Genomic DNA, 19,091 nt, shown 5'->3' with positions numbered 1-19,091 from the left:
CGCCTTCAGTGTTTGCTAGAGATAGAGTACTTGAGGTACTGTTAGAGCCGGGGGAGGAGCAGTTAGCCAGTGAGGAGGCGGAGGTCCGCCCTGGGCAAACAATCGCCTGCAGCTCTCTGTAGGCACCTGGTGTGTGAGAGATGGTCGGGTGGTGAAGGCGGGGAGGCCCTAGCCTCCCTCCCTGCCAGGCCCCCGCAGCAGGCTCCTGGGCTAGCCTCAGACTGGCTCTGGGGCCCTGTGTGGCTCTGGCCAGGTTTCTGTTCCTTCTTGGGTTCAGCAAGGGGAAGGGGTAGTAGTTCCGGGCTGCCCTAGAAAAGCCAGGGAGGAAGGATGAGGGGTCAGAGGAAAGCAAGGAGTATGACTGATTTGCCAGGCTGGGTTTTCCTCCCTTGTTGGTGCTGTGGGTCCTGGTTCAGCCACAGTCAGATCTACGTTTGGGATATTCTGGTCTTCCACGTCAGCCAGGACCCCCCAGGCTCCGGAGTCAGACAGCCTGGGCCCAGACCAAGGCTCATCAGCCCTCCAGGGAGGTCATGGACATGGAACAAGTCCCTCGGACTTTCTAGGCCCAGCTTCTGTACCATGGAGGTGGTTAAGATTAAGAGATCAGATCTGTCGAGTCCCAGAGGCAAGCCAAGACCAAGAAAGAAGTTCTTTCTAAAATCCCCAGAGCAGGTACCAGGTGTAGGACTTTGCCCGAGTGAGAAGGGTAGGCAGCTCAGAGCCTCTGATGGGGGCTTCTGGAGGGCTTCCAAAGCCTAAGAAGCGACCCCCTCCCATTGCCTTGGCAGTATTTCTGTCTCTCCGCCCCCATGTGGGCACAGGCTTGTTATTTTCATAGCTTTCCAGTCCATTGCCCCTACCCAGGAGGGGGTAGTTTCAGGCCAAAGTCCTCCCACATTCGAGAAGGCAGACTGGCCCAGCCCCCAACTCTTCCCTGAGTGCCCTTTTGGTCCTCCCTGTTAGGCTCCCTCCCAGGCCTGGAATTAAAGCAAAGGGGAGAAAGAGGCACCTACCTCCACCCTATTTCCCTCCTGCGAACTAGTGCCTTCCCTTTTCAGGGGCCTTGTGAGTCACCAGCCCCTTGGGAATCTGAGGGCCAGATCTTAGGCAAGACGGGCCTGCCTCTCCAAGGATACACGAGAAGAGTTCCAAATGGAGACATTTTAATTGGGTATTGGGTTCTGAAGTGCCTTCTACATATCCGCCTGGTGACTGCTGGTTTTGCACATGCCCGTACTATAGGGTGTCTTTCTCTCATCCCCCAGGAGGCTGCTGGGATCAGCAAGAGCACACCTGGGCCTGAGGCGGTGTCAAGCGTTTCAGGGACAGACTGGAGGTTGGGGCAGGAGAACTGGCTGCTTCAGGCCTCAAGCCCACCAATGGAAGGAAAAGTCAGGCACAGCTTGAAGGGGGTGATCCCCTATTTGGCCCCCAGTCCAGAGCAGCAAGGCCGGCCCACTCTGGCCCAAGTGACACTGTTAGATCCTGTCCCCACCCTAATCACTGCCACTTGGCAGTGCCAGGGTGCCTCTCCTCAGTTCGTGTGTGGCAGCAGCAGTGGCGGAGGCAGAGCAGACTTATTTCAGATTGCAGTACAGATACATGGACACAATCATGGCAGCCAGCTGGTGGGAAAGGAACAGGCAAAGGGTCTTTGCTTTTAGTCCCCTGCCACCCAGACACCCTCTCTGAAGCTTTGTGAGAAGTCTGTCTCCTTCAGCAAGGCCTCCAAGATGGCTCAAGCACCCCGGTCCAGTGGGGCTACACTGACCTCCCCACCCCCTTACCTCCAAGGCCCCGATTCCGGCTGCCACGCCCCCCACAGTGACCGCGTTGGCCCGGAGGTCATACAGAAGCTGACTGAAACAACCCTTGGGGGAGGGGAGAGAGGTCCCCAGTCAGCAGCTGCACCCCCTCTTCATGCAGCACTTAAGGCCATCAAAGCAGCCCCCCGCTTTCCATACCACACCTGTACAATCTTGTCCTTAGCCCTCTCCTCCGTGCAGGCTTCTGTGGCTGTGCCATTGCCACTGTCGAAGCAACAGTACGGGGGAAAGGTATGGTTCCTCAGGAAGTAGGGGGAGCCCTCAAAGTCCGTGTAGTTGTTGAAGCCACAGCACCCGAGCTGAAGATGAGGAGGGCAGGGTGGTCAGTAGGGCTTTGAGCTTTCTTGCCCCTGCAGGGTCTCCCCCAGCCCACCTTACCCCTGCCATGGTGCTGTTCCACACTTGCGTGAAGTCCTTCTGGGAGCCATAGTCCTGCTTGATGGCGGGCACGACAAGCAACGTCAGGAAGTGCTCGGCCTGGGTGGGACGGGCCAGTGCTTAGGGCCCAGTAGGGACGGTGGCCAGTGGCCACTCACAGGCCACAGCCCACCTGCAGGGATCCTCCCCAGCTTTCCCCCTTGCCCAATCCCACTCCTCACCATCGTAGTGTACACCAGGGCCACCACAGCAGCTGCCACCTCCGCGATGAAGATGAGGAGGAGGACCAAGAAGAACTGAGCGGGGAACAGAGGTCTGAGTTTGAGAAAGAGGAAGTCCCTCGTGCCTCACTTGTGACCCGCCACCCAGTAAAATGGGCAGCAGCCCCTTCTACCGAGAGCCCTGGAGTCCAGAGCTTGATCTGGGGATCCCTGGGGCCTGGATTCTGGGGTCAGGGGACCCTGGGTCTTGGTTACAGGCCTGTGGAGCTGGGCTTGACGCACCATCATAAGGGCGCACTTGTTCTCCGAGTGAGCACCATAGCAGCCCAGGAAACCAAGAGCGAAGAGTATAGCACCGGCTGCTATGAGGAAGTAGCCGACGTTGACGAACTGCATGGCACTGGATGACAGCGGCCCAAAGATCTTCAGGAAAGATGGCCCATCGACTGACACCCAGATGCCCACTGCCAACAGGGCAACACCACACAGCTGGGGACAGAGAGGCAGGCCTTAAAACAGTGCAGGCAAGCAGCTTCTTACCACGCAGTTGAATCAGGAAGGTGGGAAACGAGAAATTTCTCCCTTTATTGGCTAAGGACTGTAAAAACTCATCCTGTAGGGAGGAAAAACATTCTGTGGAGCCAGAAGGATGGGAGCTGGGCCACCCATAGCCAGTACCGGGCTGCACATCAATGCCGATTATAAATGGGATCAGGGGTTCCAGAAATATCCACAGGTTGGGGGAGGGCAAGGCAAGACTTTTCCTCACTGCTGTCAGGGTCCTGCCGCATAACTAGGAGTGAAAACAAGCAGGTAAGGCTAACAAGGCCCCCCTCCCCCTATTTCCTTGCCCAGCCAAGCACCTTTGTCCTCCCATAGGTGAGAGTCACCATAGCAGCAGAGGAGGGGCTGAGGTTTACATCTGCTTCCAACCCTGGAGAGGAACTTGGTGAGAAGGGACACCTACCTTGAGGCCTCATTTGGCTTTGGATCAAACTCCAGGCCTACCCTTCATCTAACCGAGACCTCTCCTTGCCTCACCAGGAAAAATGGGGCACCAGAGGAGGGGTACAGCCAGGGCTTCCTGTAGAGGCCCTCCGGCTCAACCCCAAGACCTCAGGGAACCCAGAGGCCCAGACGGGGTAGGAGGTACACTCTCCAGATGCCACAGTTCTTAGAGCAAAGCCTTGCTGACCCAGAGCATCAGCGGAAGAATGAACCCGCTACCACGTTGGTGTCTAGTCCCCAGCTGTAGAAACTGAGGCTAGAACCAGGAGTGAGGTGCAGATTGTGGCTGGATCCCAGGCATGTTTGTCCAAGGACAGAGAGCCAGGCTCCCAGCCTACAGGGTCAAATTTCAAGGAGCCCTAGACCTGCTCTGCCCTGCCCAGCCTGGCAAAGCCTGAGCAACAGAGGCCAGAAACCAAACTGGATTTGCTTTTAACCCCCTCGGGCCAGAACACCTGCTCTCCATATCCCTGTGATCTGTTTGCCTTGTCCAGTTATATGGATAAAGGTTAGTTCCCCGAAGCCTGAAGAAGCCCAAGTAATGGACCACCCCAGAGTCAGGGAGGCAACACCTGCAGCCCAATTTCCCCAAAGTCCTCTACACTTCATGTCTCCATTTCCTCGACCTCCACTCACTTAAGCCATTCTTTTTTTTTTTTTTTTTTTTTTCACTTAAGCCATTCTAATTTGGCTCCAAGGTCTGTGATGCTGTCTTGTGCTAAATCTGGGGGATGCTTCCTGCACCATACCCTCCTGGCCTCTCTGCGGCCATGTTCTCCCTGTTTTCCTCCTATTGCTCTTTTTCTTTCTTTCTTTCTTTCTTTCTTTCTTTCTTTCTTTCTTTCTTTCTTTCTTTCTTTCTTTCTTTCTATTGCTTTTTTTCTGTCTGCTTCCTGGTGGCCATTTCTCCACATACCCTGTACAAGTTGGGTTTTGCAGAATTCACTCAGCCTGTGTGCTCTTACCCTCTCCCATGGCCTCGCTGACCCTTTGTGGTCATATGACTTCCAAATGTCCACGTCCAGCTCCAACTGGAGCTGCAACCCCCTTGAGTACTCAGCTGCCCGGGGCCCATCCCCTGGGTCGCTCATAGCAGAGACACGGGCTTTATCTTCAAAGCCTCTGTCTCCCCTGCCCCTCTGTCCGTCCCTCGGCCACCATCTGAGGGCTTTGTCCTTGGTCCATTTCTCCCCATCTCCACCACCATCTCCAGGATTCATGCCTCATTACTCAGCTTCCTCAGACATGCCCTATACAATCTGTTCCTGGTTTTCTGAACAATACCTGATTTCATTGCCTCTGGGCCTTTTTCATGGTTTACGACCCTCGCTCAGTGCAAATGCCCAGCCTCAGCTATTTCCTCCAGATAGTCTTCTCTGACCAGGGATCAAGCCCTTCCTGGGGGCTCCCATTGCCCTTGTGCTAAGGCCAGACCTAATAGTTGCAACGGTCTGTCCGTCTGGCCTGCTGGACCTGAGATCCTCAAGGGCAAAGAAAGGGCTCACTTACCTTTCCCCCCAGCGTCTTAGGCAACACATCTTTGTTGAATGAATAAGGGTTGCTTGAGGCAGACTCTCTGCTCTGGGGTCCCCATCTCTCCTTTCAGTTCCTTGTCCATCCTACTGAGGCCACTGAATTTCCTTGTACTCTAGGCAAGCTTGGGCAAAACTCTTCGCCTCCCTGGGCCCCCAATGACTATAAAACGGGGACAGTCACTCCTGTTAGCCTACTCCACCCTGCCCTATGTCAAGACTAAAACTTCCTGTAAGGGAGGGGCTTCTCTTAAGCTTTTCCACCCCAACTTGTGTTCCTGAGACCGGAACTCAGCATCTGGGGAGACTTCTGTACCCTATCCTCATGGGAAACTTGTGCAACAGAGTCTGGGCACAGCGATCTCCCATTTAGCAGCTTAGGCTTTGCTTAGGTTGTGACCCACTCCTGCAGGGAGGCCCAAAGAGCCCACAGCCCCCGTACTTACAAAGATGAGGAAATTGAAGAGGATCATCATGGTTTTAATGAAGCCGAAGCACTGCATGGTGGCTTCTAGGAGGCAGACAAGTGTGAGTTAGGAATTTGGGCCAGCCACCTCAGCAGCCACCTGGGCTGGCCCTGGCATTTGGGCCCTGACATATCAGACTCCAGCGTCCAGAACCTGTAAACCACCCAAATTCCCCTGCCTCTAGACTCTGACACCTCAGGACTGTTCCTAAGTCCTATCCTGACACCCCTGGCTCGCTGTACTGCCCAGGCCCTCTCCCAGCACCTGACACTCTGACACACTAAACCCCCGCAGGTTTCTCCACTGGCACCCCAAGCCCAACATCCAGACTAGAGGTCACTCCAGGCCCTTCCTTGGCACCTGTATACCCCGGACTCCTCCGCCAAGCCAGCCCTGGGCTCTTTCATTACCCTCCCCGTTGGTCTTCAGCTTCCCAAACCCATTTCCAGATTAACTTTGCTTCATAGGATAATCCCTATCCTGTGGCATCACCTGTTCAGGGCTCTCGGTAGTGAGTTCTGAAAGAAGGATCTGCTGAGGCTCCAGAGGGCACAGACAACTCCAGGGAATCGCCACTTGAGTGGGCAGGCAGGGAGACAGAGCTGGCTCTCAAGCACCAATGCTCACCTGCAGGCGGGGCAGGAGTTTTAAAGTCCTCTGTTGGCCTTCCCGCCCGCCCCACCCAGCAGCCAGTGGGCCTCCTCTTGCCCTGCTGCCCCCTGCTGCCGGGAGATCTATCCCCATAGTCACAGGAGCAGCAGGCCCCGTCGGCCTGGCAACGCCAACCGCAGCAACACCCTTCCTGATCTGGAGAAGGAAGAGAAGTCTGAGGGTAAAGAGCGGCCCCTAGAATTTCTGCGTGCCCTCCCCACAGCAGTGCGCGGTAGCTCCCTAGCCTACACCTGCCGCTCCGTGCACCTGCCCTGTGTGTTCACAGGCGCACCTGCCCGAGCTGCCCTCTCCAGTCACGCGCAGACACATATGTAACCCCCTGCCAGTGCTCGTGAGTGTGCAAATGCATACGCACACCCATCACACACACTCGACACTGTGTGTGGACTGACTCCCAGCAACTAAGAAACAACAAAGCAACATCTGAGGCACATACTTAAAGCCTCTCTGTCTCTGTCTCTGTCTCTGTCTCTGTCTCTTTGTCTCTCTTATACACCCTTTCGGGGAAATGATCCAGGTTTAGTAGCTTCTACTCCCTCCTCTGAGTAGCAAATGACCCCTAGTCCTTTTTCCTCTACAAAATCTTGATTTCCCCATCTTTCTCCTCCATTCATCGTTCCTCCTTACTCGTCTCCCTCCCCGTACTTTCTCTTGCTTCCCCTCCTTCCAGCGTGTTCAGCGATGTGTCAAGGACGCCCCTTTCCGCCGGCAGGTGGCACCCTAATCCCACGAAAGCGGCGCCCCAACTCCAAGCCGGCAAACCCCTGCCCGTCTCTTTGCACTGTGAGTCCTGTGGCCCTATTTCCACTCTAGCGCTCCCGGCCTGCAGGTACTGGGGAAGTTCTGGCTTTGGAGTCCTTGGGACCAGGTACTCCCAGGCTGGTTCCGCAGCCTCCTAGCTGTGGGACTCCAGGGGTATTGCTCAGGCTCAGTTTTAAACCTGTTTCCTGGTCTATTAAACAGAATAGTTCTAGGGATTTTTTTTTTTTTTTTTTATGATAGTCACAGAGAGAGAGAGAGAGAGGCAGAGACACAGGCAGAGGGAGAAGCAGGCTCCATGCACCGGAAGCCCGATGTGGGATTCCATCCCCTGTCTCCAGGATCGCGCCCTGGGCCAAAGGCAGGCGCCGAACCGCTGCGCCACCCAGGGATCCCAGTTCTAGGGATTTTAAATAAGATTCTCTCCCTACTCTGGGAAAAATGGGAATGACCCTAGAATGGGAATGTCAGAGTGGAGAGAGTCATAGCCAGAGGGGGTGTGGGGTGGACAAAATGGACTTTTACAATTTAAAAAATTTTTGAATACAGTTGACACTAGTTTTTGTTTTTTTGCAATGACAGGGAGCAGCTGAAGAAACGGGAGAGAGGGGGCCAATAACACTAGTATCTGTGTAGATCACGTTTTACATGTATTACATATATGGTCTCCCCTCCCCATATGTACAAAGAGATTGTTGTAAATATCTTTTATTCCCTTTTTAAATATCAGGAGACAGGGGCACAGGAAGGTTGAGTACTTGCCGTGATCACACAGCCTGTACCTGGCAAAGCCAGGATTCACCCCGAGCCATTCTCGTGCCAGAGTCTTTATCTTAACCACCAAGCCGACTGTCTATAATGATGGAATCACTACGAAGGCAGGAAGAGCCGACTTCCAGAAAGAGCAGGAGAGGAGGCCTTGGTCTGGGACTTGAGGAAGAAAATGGCAAGTGGGGTTACAGGTGTAATGGCTGGAAGTCGATGGGAGCAAGGTCCATTTTCTAAGACTGGGGATAGCAAGTGAGGCCTTTAGGGTGGTGCTGGGGACCCCAAAGTCTCCTAGCAGGAACAGAGAAAAGCTGGAGGCCGGGAAGGAGGGCTGGAGGTAGAGTAAGTGGGAAAGAGAGAGGGGGCTGAGGTCCACTGTTCCACGGCAACTCGGTGCAAGGCCTGCCAGAGCCATGGACGTTCCTCTCTCCCGCAGGAAAGGAGATACACCCAGGGTTGACACAACTTACATCCTTCTAGGGACCTAGCACTAATTATCCACATGGCTTTCTCTTTTCCCTCAGGAAGCATCAGAGCCAGGTCAGCTCCATCTATGACCCCAGTGCCCAGCACATATGAAGTTGTTAGTGAACAATTCCTGATTGATTGGATGAATAAATGAGCACAGAACAGCAAGAGTTAAACGTCTGGGCTTGGCCACCAGGGATTTGAACCCCTGCCTGCCTCTGGTTGTGTGACCTCACCTAACTGAGCCTCAGTTTCCTTATACAGTCGATCCTTTTTATTTTATTTTATTTTATTTTTATTTTTATTTTTTATTTTTTTATTTTTTTCAGTCGATCCTTTTTATTCATGGTTTCCATACCTGAAAATTTACTAGAATTTATTTGTAACCCCGCACCAATACTCATGTCACTTTTGCGGTCGTTCACGGACATTTGTAGAGCTGCAAAAATGTTGAGCTGCCTCATTCACGTGTTCTCAGCTGAGGCCGAACAAGAGGCTACTCTGCCTCCTTGTTCTACCTCTTACCATGTAAACATATGTTCTTGTGGTCTATTCAGTGTCACTTTTTTTTTTTTTGCATTTTTATGCTTCTTGTTGGTGATTTATCAAATAATGCTGTTATTCAAATAATGCTGAAGTGCTGTCTCGTGTTTCTGAGCACAAGAAGGCTGTGATGGGCCTTACAGAGGAAGTATGTTAGATAAACCTCATCCAGGTAACAAGTTAGAGTGCTGTTGACTGTGAGTTCAATGTTAGTGACTCAACAACAATATACTTTAAATTAGGTGTCTATAAACAGAAATACACATAAAACAAGGTCATGTCCAGATTGATCAGTTGACAAAAATGTGACCAGAGACTGGTAGGAATCTAACCCTGTAGGTGCATCGGCTCGATTTGCTAATGTGCTATTTGTGGCGGGGACTTCATTAGAACATAGCTACTGTGAATAATGAGAATCGACTGTATGTGAAATAGGAATAATGATAGAGTCTCCTTGTAGGGTTGTTGTGGGATTAATGAGAGAGTGTTTGTACAATACCCGGCACTGTTTGGCACACAGCAGAAGCTTAATAAACATTGTTAATATTGTCTATGTGGGTAAATGAGAAAGCGAGGGAGTAATTGTCCCCTACTCAGAATTCCTTTTCTCTAGGGGCCAAACTGAGGTTTTGCTGGCCCTTGGGCTGGACCCATGGAGAGAACCGTTGGGGAGCCTGACCTGTGGGGAGGGGCTGGGGACCAGGACCTACAATAAAGAGCACCACCCTAGTGCAGCCTCTATGTCATAGAGGCCCCAGCTGCCCTGGCCAGGAGCAGCCTCAGGCACACCACAGAAGCTCCCTGTGCCCATGGGGCCTTCTCAGTTGGTCCGTGCCCCTCGGCCCCGGGGCTTAAGTTCCCCTTACCGTAGGCCAGGGCTGGGTTGGCCTCGGCCTCGGTTTCCCAGGATGTTCAAGTGTAGCCGCAGAAGGTATCGGCAGAAACCCCAAGGCCCAGCTGCCACCACTGCAGCCACCAATCTTGTCACCATTGGCACAGGTATCAACAACATTCATACTGCCACCACGAGCATATGGATCTTTCCGCCACAAGGTTAGCCAAGGGTCCTGAGGCAGGGTGGGGAGTGGGTGGAAAGACAGGGCTATTGGTTTTCCCCCACCCTTAGCCCTGCTGTGTGGGCACTCTAGGGGGCACAACCTGTGTGAAATACCACCCCAAAAGTATGGTAGGGTCTTGATGACAGACATCCTGAAGCCTTGGAGCCTTATTAGAGAGGTATTGGCTGGAAGTGGAGGGCCTAGGGAACTGTGGATCTAAGAACAGTGGAGCTTCCAGAACTGCTGTCTTCCTCACACTCTTCCCTCTCCTTCCTCTCCTCAGTTCTCAGACACCTCTGTCAACCTGGCAGCTTTCTGATCCTCTAGAAGTGTCCAGAAACTAGTCCAGAAGCTTGGCTGGCTCCGGACCTGCATCTCCTAAAGGTCATGGGTGGTTAACAGCAGACAAATACACTCATTTCTGCTCTGACTGCCTTACTCCGCTCCAAGGTGTTTCAGATAACTATGCAGAGTATGAGGGCAGGGTTGGGGCTGACCGCTCCCAGGGACAGGCTTCGGTGATGACAGCAGCCATCACAGTTAGACAATGGAAGGACAGGACTCGTAGGCAACACACACCATTTCTCCATCTTTGGCCTCAGCTTTCGATCTGCCCTGTGAGGTAGGGGCAAAGGGTCTCCTTAGACATCTTGGAAGTTATAGGGAGCCAGGTCCTTGAGGAGGGAGGGAGGGGCACTGATTAGAAAGGGGTAGGATGAGAGAGATTTCATTGCCAGAGTGACTTCATGAGCGCTTGGAGGTGAGCTGTATGTGGCTCTGTGCCTGTGCCGGTCAGTGTGCAGATGCAGATGTTGGTGTGTGTGTCTGAATGTGTGTGTGTGAAACCAGGACAATGAGAGTGTGAGCAGACAAGGGCTGAGTGTGCCTCTGTGGCTGCAGAGTATCAGGGTGTGTCCGTAAGGGTTTGGGTGTGCCAGAGAGAGGTGTCAGCTCACTAAGTGGAATGAAGGTCAGGAATGGGGTGGGGGCCGCCAGAAGCAGGAGGGGGTTGCTTCCGAGGAGGGGAGGAGGGCGAGCCACCTTCAGCCCCCTAGGTCTTCTCCAAGGCTAGTGTTTTCCAGGACTGTCAGCTGAGCTGGGGCGGTTAGGGGTGGGGCAAGACTGAGTTTGAGTCCAGAAAGGGGGAGGGCACTAAGCACTCTGGCCTGGGGATTTTCCATTTGGATTTTCTGAGCGTGTGCCGATGTGTCATCAGGTGTAACTGGGTTTCTGTGGGGTGTGTCTCCATGGAGTTATGTCTCAGTGGCAGGGAAACACTGGGAGGGACTCTTCCCTAAGGTGTCACTTTATGCATGGGTGTGTGTCTGGGGCTCCTTTCCCTGAGGGTTGGGGGTGAGAGTGAAGCCTGAGGGCCTTGGCCTGGCCCCCTGGGGTTCAGGAGGCCTGTGAGGTTTTGAATTGAATTTGAAAATGAATGGTGTCTGTGTCCTTCTACTCCAAAGCCTGCCAGAGACTGGGACCCTGAGAGGAGGGAAGGCAGAGAAGTCATTGGTGTGTCGTATCCAGACTGCACAGGCTGGGGGGAAGAGGCTCTTGGGGGTCTGGGGAAAGTGGCGCTGAATTTCAGTTAAACCAGGAAGGTGGCTGGGCTAGTGCCCAAGGCCCACAAAGGGGCCCACACATTTACAGACACATGTCACAGTCCATGAACATATGCAGACATGTAAATATAAGTAGACTCCCAGACACACAATGCAACAAACACAGGTGCTTGCAAGTACATGCTTATAAACAGAGATACACACTGCCACTAACGCACGTGGACCTCCCCACATGACGTGTGTAACAACACATGCACATGCTTTCAAAATAGCACACACAGACATAAACATGCATGCATCTGGACAAGCACATGAGTCTATAGACGCATGCAATCACACTCATGCAAACCCAGGCACACACAGATGCACGCACACATGCAGACACACTCACCAGACTTCCCTGCCCCTGCGGCCCTGGAACCCAGAAGTTTCCCTCCCCTAGGAGTGTGTGTGTGTGTGTGTGTGTGTGTGCCCACACTTGTGTCTGTGAGAATGTGTGTGTATGTGTGTGATGGGGGGGGTGCTGAGCTGTGGAAACCTGATGACATCATCTCTTCTGGCTATTTTTAGCTCCCTCTGCAATGACGGGCTCCTCCAAGGCCCCTCCCCTTCCAGGCTCCCAGAGGCAGCCGCAGCCAGAGGGCACCCACCACTCCAGGCTAGGTGACCCCTGGATGACCGGGTACAGCTCCCCCGTCCCCACCCCACCAGAGCTCCCTGGAGGTTGAGGACCCCCGAGGAAGAGGCGTGGGCCATGTGGCCGCGGGGAGCAGGGGCCTGGGCTAGGTGAGCAGACCCTGCTGGCATCCAGCCCCTAGGGGTGCCTCTGCTTCTGCTTTTCAATCTGAAAGTCTCACCGTCAGTAGAGCCTGCCATGTGCCAGGGAGGGTGCCAGCTTCTGGAGGTAGAACAGTGTGCAACACAGCGGGGTTCTTCAGGTGGGGGTTACGGCTCAGAGGGGACAGACATTAAACAGATCACGCAGGTGCTGCGCCAAACTGTGGCAAGGACTCTGAAGGCTGGTAACAAGGGGGTTTGGTCTGGGATGTCCTGTCTCTTTCTGCCTCGTGGGGATAACCTGAGGAAAGCAGAGGGGCACCTTGAGCCCCAACAGCCACACTCCACAATTCCACAGAGCAGAGCTTCCCCCTGGGATGTTGGGCTGTGCTCCCAACACTGCGCCAACCCGACGGCCCAGCAGTGGCCTCCGCTATTCTGGGCCCCTTTTCTCCGGAACCCTACCATGGTTGATCCGTGGGAGTTGGTCCCTGGTAGTCGGTCCCAGTCTCCAGGCTCAGCTGGGATCCCTGGGAGTCGGTCCCTGGTAGTGGGTCCCAGTCTCCAGGCTCAGATGGGAGACAGAAACTGGAGAGGGTCCGTGCCTCCCGGTGCCCAGGCCGAGAGGGCAGGGCAGACAGGTGCAGGAGGAAGTACTGGTGGCTCCAGTGCAGGAGGTCAGGAGGGAGGAGGACAGTGCCCTGAGGGGTCCTTGCCCAGAGGAGGCTTCCTGCTCCAGCCAGCCTCCAGGGCAGCCACCCGAAAATTGGGTTTGGCAGCTTCAGGGAGAGCCCTGGGCTGGAGGAGGGGTCCGGACACCCTGGGGAGGCAGCCCGGGGCGCTCTCCTCCCACCCAGAGCCCCGCTGCGGCTGTCTAGTTGGGGGAGCATTGTGTCACACTCAATGAGGGCCCTTTGGAGTGTGTGTGAGGGGACAGCTCTGGGCTGGAAGCAGGAGCCCATAATTCCAGTACTTGTTCTGCCCCGAACCCCAGTGTGATCCTTGGAAAGTCCTGCTCCCTTTCGTGGCCTGTGTGGGCCCTCCCAGGAAGGAGTGCTGGAGGGCCAGGCTCCTGGTCCCCAATTCCTGCTCTCTGGGTTTTCCTGGGAGTCTGATTCAGGCAAAGACACACAGTTTGTGTTTGGGACAATGGGTAGGGTCGGGAACAGACTGACCCCAGGGCGCCAGGCTGGAGGCCCCTTGTCACCAGTGGGTCAATGGCCGGAAGCCCAGCTCCAGCCCTACAATGCTATAACGGGTCACCCCACCCTTACCAGTACCCTCACCCACACCCCCACTTCCGTCCTCTGTTTCTTCCTCACCTTCAGAGAAAGCTGCAGGGCTCCCTGGGGAACTTCCCATACCTACTTCATTGGCTCCCTGCCAGGTGCTCAACCCTCCCTCCCCCTCTGCCCACTTGACCCCGTCAGTCTCCCAGTTAACTTTCTGTCCAGAGATCCCAGCTGGGGCAGGCCAGGGAGGAAAGGAAGCTGGGTGGAGGGGCTGCAAAAGAGCCTGCTTTTCCTGCTCCCCTCAGTTACTAGAAGCCCAAATGAGGGACTTGGGAAGAGAGAGGTGGATTGAGGGTTGGGGCCTTGGACTGGGCTGCCCTGGGCATATTTCACCCCCCTAGGGCCCCAGGGGAAGTGGGAATGCTATCTTTTACCTACCCAACAATCCTCTTCCTCTGCCTTCAGCAAATTCAGGGAAGAGAGTCCAGATCTGAGACTTGTATCCTCCGGAAAATAAACACAAAAACCCAGGACAAGTGAGTCCTGGTTAATGTTACTATGTCAATGACAAATTCATGAAAACACAAAAACCATAAAATTCTAAATGCATAGAATCCATAGTCATGGAATCTTAGCATCCCAGAATTCTAGCATGGTGAAATCTGAGTTACTAAATCAGAAATATAGAATTCTGGTATCACCTATGTCCAGATCACAAGGTTAAGTATCCTTGAAGAGAGAAGTCTTGAGAAGTCAGTTAGTGAAGTCTTTACCTTCAGGTGGATGTCTACACTAGAGGATCCCCTACTGGGGATGGGCAAAAGAGTTCACACATGAACTCTAAGCAGGAGGCAGAGAGCTCAGGACACACGAGTTTAGGATAGGTTAAGAAGCCTGCAATAACTCAGGCAGAAGACAGACATCTTCCATGAGGACACATTCTTCTTTCCTGAGGATGAGGGGAGTGGGGTGGCAGGAGGGGGATACAGAGAGGGGAACTCTAGAAACAAAACATAGCCCGCAGAAAAAACGATCAAGTAGCATAACACACAGCCACAATGCCTCCAATTTCTCCACGTTCGGGGTTAACACCAGCCCAGGACATTGTCAAAGGTTAGTAAGACTTCTTGTCACATAGGAATGGCAAGCCACATCTGGCTTGTTGGGAAGAAAAGTACCAAGTAGAAAATATTCTGTAGACCACAATTTCTTGGGACTGCTGGGAAAAGCTGACTCTCCAAAGAGGATGCTGAGCTGTGACCGACAAAGCCACGCTACGGGGTGGGGTGCAGACCCCCTAGCAAGGCCTTGGTAAGGGACCTTGTGGAGGGCATCTGCCTGGGGTTGGTGCCTGGGAGAGGCATCCCTACAGAAGGAGCCAAACTCGAGGCAGCACTTGGTATGGGGACTCTTGCCTGATTATGGGGTTGGTTACTCAGTAAACAATGGGGATATTTACCTAGCATTTCTGGGAAACTACTGCAAACTTAGGAACCCAGAAGGAGCAGTTCCAGAGAGGCAAATGCCAAGCTCTTCTGGGCATGGGAAATGCGGCAATGTCAGCTGGAGATCCTCTTGCTCCACTGCCTATCCGTGGATTCAGCTCAATACCTCAGCCTTGACCTCTACCCACATCCTCATTGGCCCACCCCTCCCTGCTTGCCTGCCATCCTCCCTGCCTCCAGCTCCTGGGTGACCTTTGGCAAATCGTGGACCTTCTCTAGGCCTTGGATCCCCTTTTCTTTTCTTTTCTTTTCTTTTCTTTTCTTTTCTTTTCTTTTCTTTTCTTTTCTTTTCTTTTCTTTTCTTTTCTTCTCTCTCTTTCTTTCTTCTTTCTTTCTTCTTTCTTTCTTTCTTTCTTTCTTTCTTTCTTTCTTTCTTTCTTTCTTTCTTTCTTTCAAGACTTTATTTATTTGTGAGAGACACAGAGAGACAGGCAGAGGGAGAAGCAGGCTCCATGCAGGGAGCCCGACGTGGAACCCAATCCCAGGTCTCCAGGATCAGGCCCTGGGCTGAAGGCCGCACTAAACCGCTGAGCCACCTGGGCTGCCCTCCCCCTTCTCCCCTTTGCTTTCTTTTGAAGTCTACAATTGGGTCCTAAGCACAGGTTTTAGTATTTTATACTCCTGGTTTTGTCCAGATCAGTTCCATTTCAGATGTTTCCAAGCTCAGCTTCCAGAGAAAGTGTCAGGCAGCCTTTGGGGAGAATGGAGGGGATAGGGAATATGAATAATGCTCACATTCGACATCCTATAATGCGTCAGTTCCTATGACAGGTGTTTTATAAATCTTATATGATGCTCACAACCACCCTGTGTCTATAAATCATTGCTCCCATTTTATAGACAAAGGAACTGATGCTCAGGGAGGATAAATAACAAGCTCAAGCTCATTCAGCTAGGGAGAACTGGGATCACAGCCAGCTCTGCCAATCTGAAGATTGGTTTTAGATTAGCAGTAATCCATGTGGCTTCAACAAGTAACATGAAACCCAGTGGATGGGAGTTTCAGGGAGCTGTAGTCCATGTGGCTGGCCCTAGGTAGGTAAGGAGTTCCATTTAGGGAAGTGTGTGATAGGGTCAGACAGTCTGTGCTGCAAGGAAAGCTGAACTGAGTCTCTTCCTATCAGAACTCTGGGTGTTCTCAGCTCAGATTTGAGAAAGCTGGGTGGGTGTATGCCGGGTGAGAGTGGAGAGTGGGGTGGTCCTGGGCTGGTCTTCAGGGGATTGAGGGGCTGCTGCCCTGTTCCCAGAGATGGGTGTGTATGGGTTGGGGAGGAGTTGTGAATGGGGGCTTCTTCACTTTCCCCCTCACCAGAACTGGTTTTCTGGTCTCTGGAACCTGGGAGCAGGGGACTTTCTGGATAGGATAGCATCCCAGCATGTTGGCACTAGACTCACCTCTAGGAACCCTTAGGATCCCTAACCCTCAGCCCCCTTGCACAGTTGCCTCTGTTAACTGACTCAACCAAGTGGAAGAACTTCAAGTGGAGCCCCCACCTCTGCCCTTCCCAAGGTTGGTCATCGGAGGAAGGGGGGGGAGGGGCTAAGTCACTGGCTCCTAGGGCCAGGGCTGGAGGAATCTCTGGAGGCCATCTCATCCAAATGCTTCACTCTGAGGGTGGGGGAGGACTTAGAAGTCCAGAAAGGGAGCAGGGCTTGCCAAAGATCACACAACGGCCCATGCTGTCCCCACCAAGTACCAGGCACTCCCCTTGGCACTGAGGATAGAGCTGAATCATGTTCTTGAAAACTTGCAGCCTAATGGAGAAAACACGCGTGGTATAGCTACACGGAGAGAAGTGTCAGGGCTGAAAGAGAGGTTCAGACACTGGGGGCTTAGAGAGGCAGGGGCCCGGGCCCCTACAGGATTCATGGGAGATGTGTGGTTTGGGAGCTGGGCTTAAAGAGGAAGCCACGTTTTAGCTGATTTTCGGGCTGAGAAAGCATGAATGAATTGCCCCGCAAAGACTGGCCCGTGTGGGTGGAGTGGGAGTCTGATGCGCAGCAGTGCAAGCCAGGGCCGGGTCTTGAGGTCAGGGCCGTCTGCTCTGTGAGCGCACAGTGGTCACAGAGGTGCGGGCGCAGGGATCGAGGGCCCCCGCGGCGGTAGGGGATCTCAGGAGGCCAGGGCTGGGAGATTTTTTTTTAAAGACTTTATTTATTTATTCATGGGGCGGGGGCAGAGACGCAGGCAGGGGGAGAAGCCGCCTCCACGCAGGAGCCTGATGCCGGACTCGATCCCAGGTCTCCAGAATCACCGCCCGGGGCTGAAGGCAGATGCCCAGCCACTGAGCCACCCAGGGGTCCCCTGGGCTGGGAGATTCTTAGCAGGATGGGTGGCGCCGGCTAGGCCTTCCCACCCCCCGGGCCGCGGGGCAGCGTCCTTCAATCCAAGTTACACACAAGCACAGAAAACTTGGGTCCGCACTGCTCCCGGCGAGGACCCGGGCCCGGGCCGAGGCTCCTCCGGCGCGGCGGTCCCGGCAGGCGCACGCCCCTCCCTCCGAGCGGCGCCCCGCTCCCCACGGCTCCTGAAGCCGCCTCCGGCCGGGGCACGACCGGGACGGCCTCCGCTCTGGAGCTCGGGGGCTGCGCGGCCCGCCCTCCGCCCCCGCGGCCGTGATGCAAATCCGCTCCGGATTTATTCTCGGGCGTCCTTTCCGTAAAGTGCGACGCACCCGGCGCCAGCGCTCGTCTGGAAGCGCCTCCTCCCGCCGGGACCCAAGGGCGCGGGGACCTCGAGCCGGGCGGGGGCGGGGCGGGGGCGGGGCCTTCCCGCGGCTGCCGCCCGGGGGCGGGGCGACGGTGGGCGCCCCGGGGATCCGCGGCCGGAGGCTGGGGGCGGGGCTGCAGCTAACCGCGGGGGGCGCGGGGGGCGCGGGGGGCGGGCCCGAGGCGCCGAATGGGGGTGGGGGCGCCGTGGGCAGGTGGGACCGCGGCCTCGGGGTCCCGGCCCAGGTTTTGGTAGAGAGCTGAGAAGGTGTAGGGCCGCGGAGCGTGGGGAGGCGCGCGGGGGAAGCCTCAGGCCTAGGAGGGGTCACCCCACGCGGGAGCGCGGCTCCGCACCTCGACTGTCTGCACAGTTGTGGTTTGTGCCCCGAAAACGAATTCGGCCGATCCCTGTCCTCATCCCGCTGGGAAACCAAGCTGTAGTTCCACCTCGGAGGCCTGGGAGCCTGACACTACTGGGGACTGGATGGATGCGGGAGTGGGGTGCTCTGTGCAACTCCCAAGAGCTCCAGATTCGACAGACTGCGGGAATGGTGTGAGCACTTGATATAAAATGCTCTCCAAATCAGCCTGTATGCATAGACATAGAGAAATGGCACTTACTGAGTCCCTACTGCATACCAGACTAAGGGTATTCACCAAATTGACAAAAAGAAGAGTGAGTCTTACTTTTTTCCTTGATTTTATAACAGAAAAGAACAATACAGGTCTTTTTTATAAAGATTTTTAAAAAATTTACTTATTCATGAAAGACACAGAGAAAGTCAGAGACACAGGCAGAGGGAGAAGCAGGCTCCATGCAGAGAGCCCAACGTGGAACTTGATCCCGGGACTCCAGAATCACACCCCGGGGCCGAAGGCAGGTGCTAAACCCCTGAGCCACCCGGGCTGCCCAATACAGGTATTTTTATCGAAAAAAAAAAAAAGGCTTGGGTTTTAGCACTTGCTAAGCCACTGATTTGGCCTTGGAGATGTCGCTTTAACTTCTGCAAGCCTCAGTTTTCTTATCTGTAAACACACACACACACACACACACACACAAAACAATAGGGGAACCTAGGCACAGGGTTTGGTGAGAAGATTAAATGAGTTAAGGCATCAAAGGTGCTGGGAACGGTGCTCACAGTAAGTGGCAAAGTGAGAACACTTAGTTTGGGAGTGTGTGTGTGCAGAAAGGGGGAGTAAAAAGCCTTCTGGAATAATGGAAATCTGAGCTAAGTCTTAAAATATGAAAAGGAACTAGTCAGTGGAAAAAGGAGGAATAAAAAAATGGAAGAAGAGAAGGATGTTAAGGACAGGGAATGACATGAGCAAAAACAGGCAGGTGAGAAACAGGATAGTGAATTGGGGGAACCACAGACAGGAGGAGGCAGAGTGGAGATGAGTTTAGAAAGGTAAGCCAGGACCAGAATGGAGCCAGGTGGGGGGCTTAAAGTTATTGAGGCTAGTTTTCTGAGAGCTATTCAGGGGTCTTCAGAGGGGCAGGAGGAGAGAGGCTCCCTGTGGGGCAGTGTGAGGCCAGGAGACCTGTGAAGAGGCGGATGGTGGCTTGAACCTCAGAGGCAGCCCTGGATGGAAAAAAAAT

The 19,091-nt window shown here is 54.1% G+C and overlaps 2 protein-coding genes across 2 annotated transcripts; one reads left to right on the top strand and one right to left on the bottom strand.

Annotated features, from left to right (window-relative positions):
• Window positions 1–1,149: 1,149 nt before the first annotated feature.
• Window positions 1,150–6,085, bottom strand: TSPAN1 (tetraspanin 1). The gene is made up of 8 exons (XM_041738927.1): window positions 5,928–6,085; window positions 5,415–5,479; window positions 2,711–2,917; window positions 2,429–2,503; window positions 2,208–2,306; window positions 1,973–2,128; window positions 1,791–1,874; window positions 1,150–1,628 (listed from the first exon to the last, which is right to left on the bottom strand). The coding sequence occupies exons 2-8, from the start codon at window positions 5,469–5,471 to the stop codon at window positions 1,581–1,583; spliced, it is 726 nt and encodes a 241-aa protein (XP_041594861.1). The 5' UTR covers window positions 5,472–5,479; window positions 5,928–6,085; the 3' UTR covers window positions 1,150–1,580.
• Window positions 6,086–9,454: 3,369 nt separating this feature from the next.
• P3R3URF (PIK3R3 upstream open reading frame) lies at window positions 9,455–10,030 on the top strand. Its single transcript, XM_041738728.1, has 2 exons — window positions 9,455–9,698; window positions 9,987–10,030. Exons 1-2 carry the CDS (start codon window positions 9,455–9,457, stop codon window positions 10,028–10,030), a joined length of 288 nt encoding a protein of 95 aa, XP_041594662.1.
• Window positions 10,031–19,091: the final 9,061 nt, after the last annotated feature.

Source organism: Vulpes lagopus, chromosome 23 (genome assembly GCF_018345385.1).
Source record: "Vulpes lagopus strain Blue_001 chromosome 23, ASM1834538v1, whole genome shotgun sequence".
NCBI lineage: Eukaryota > Metazoa > Chordata > Mammalia > Carnivora > Canidae > Vulpes > Vulpes lagopus.
This window is presented reverse-complemented; position numbering and strand designations above follow the sequence as displayed.

Excerpts from the sequence above, each read along its gene's own strand:
- P3R3URF (XM_041738728.1), top strand. The coding sequence starts at position 9,455 with ATGGGGCCTTCTCAGTTGGTCCGTGCCCCTCGGCCCCGGGGCTTAAGT. Across the intron at positions 9,699-9,986 it reads ATGGATCTTTCCGCCACAAG|TTCTCAGACACCTCTGTCAA; the intron begins GTTAGCCAAGGG and ends TCCTCTCCTCAG.
- TSPAN1 (XM_041738927.1), bottom strand. The coding sequence starts at position 5,471 with ATGCAGTGCTTCGGCTTCATTAAAACCATGATGATCCTCTTCAATTTC. Across the intron at positions 2,129-2,207 it reads GGAACAGCACCATGGCAGGG|CTCGGGTGCTGTGGCTTCAA; the intron begins GTAAGGTGGGCT and ends CCTCATCTTCAG. Across the intron at positions 1,875-1,972 it reads CTAAGGACAAGATTGTACAG|GGTTGTTTCAGTCAGCTTCT; the intron begins GTGTGGTATGGA and ends CCCTCCCCCAAG.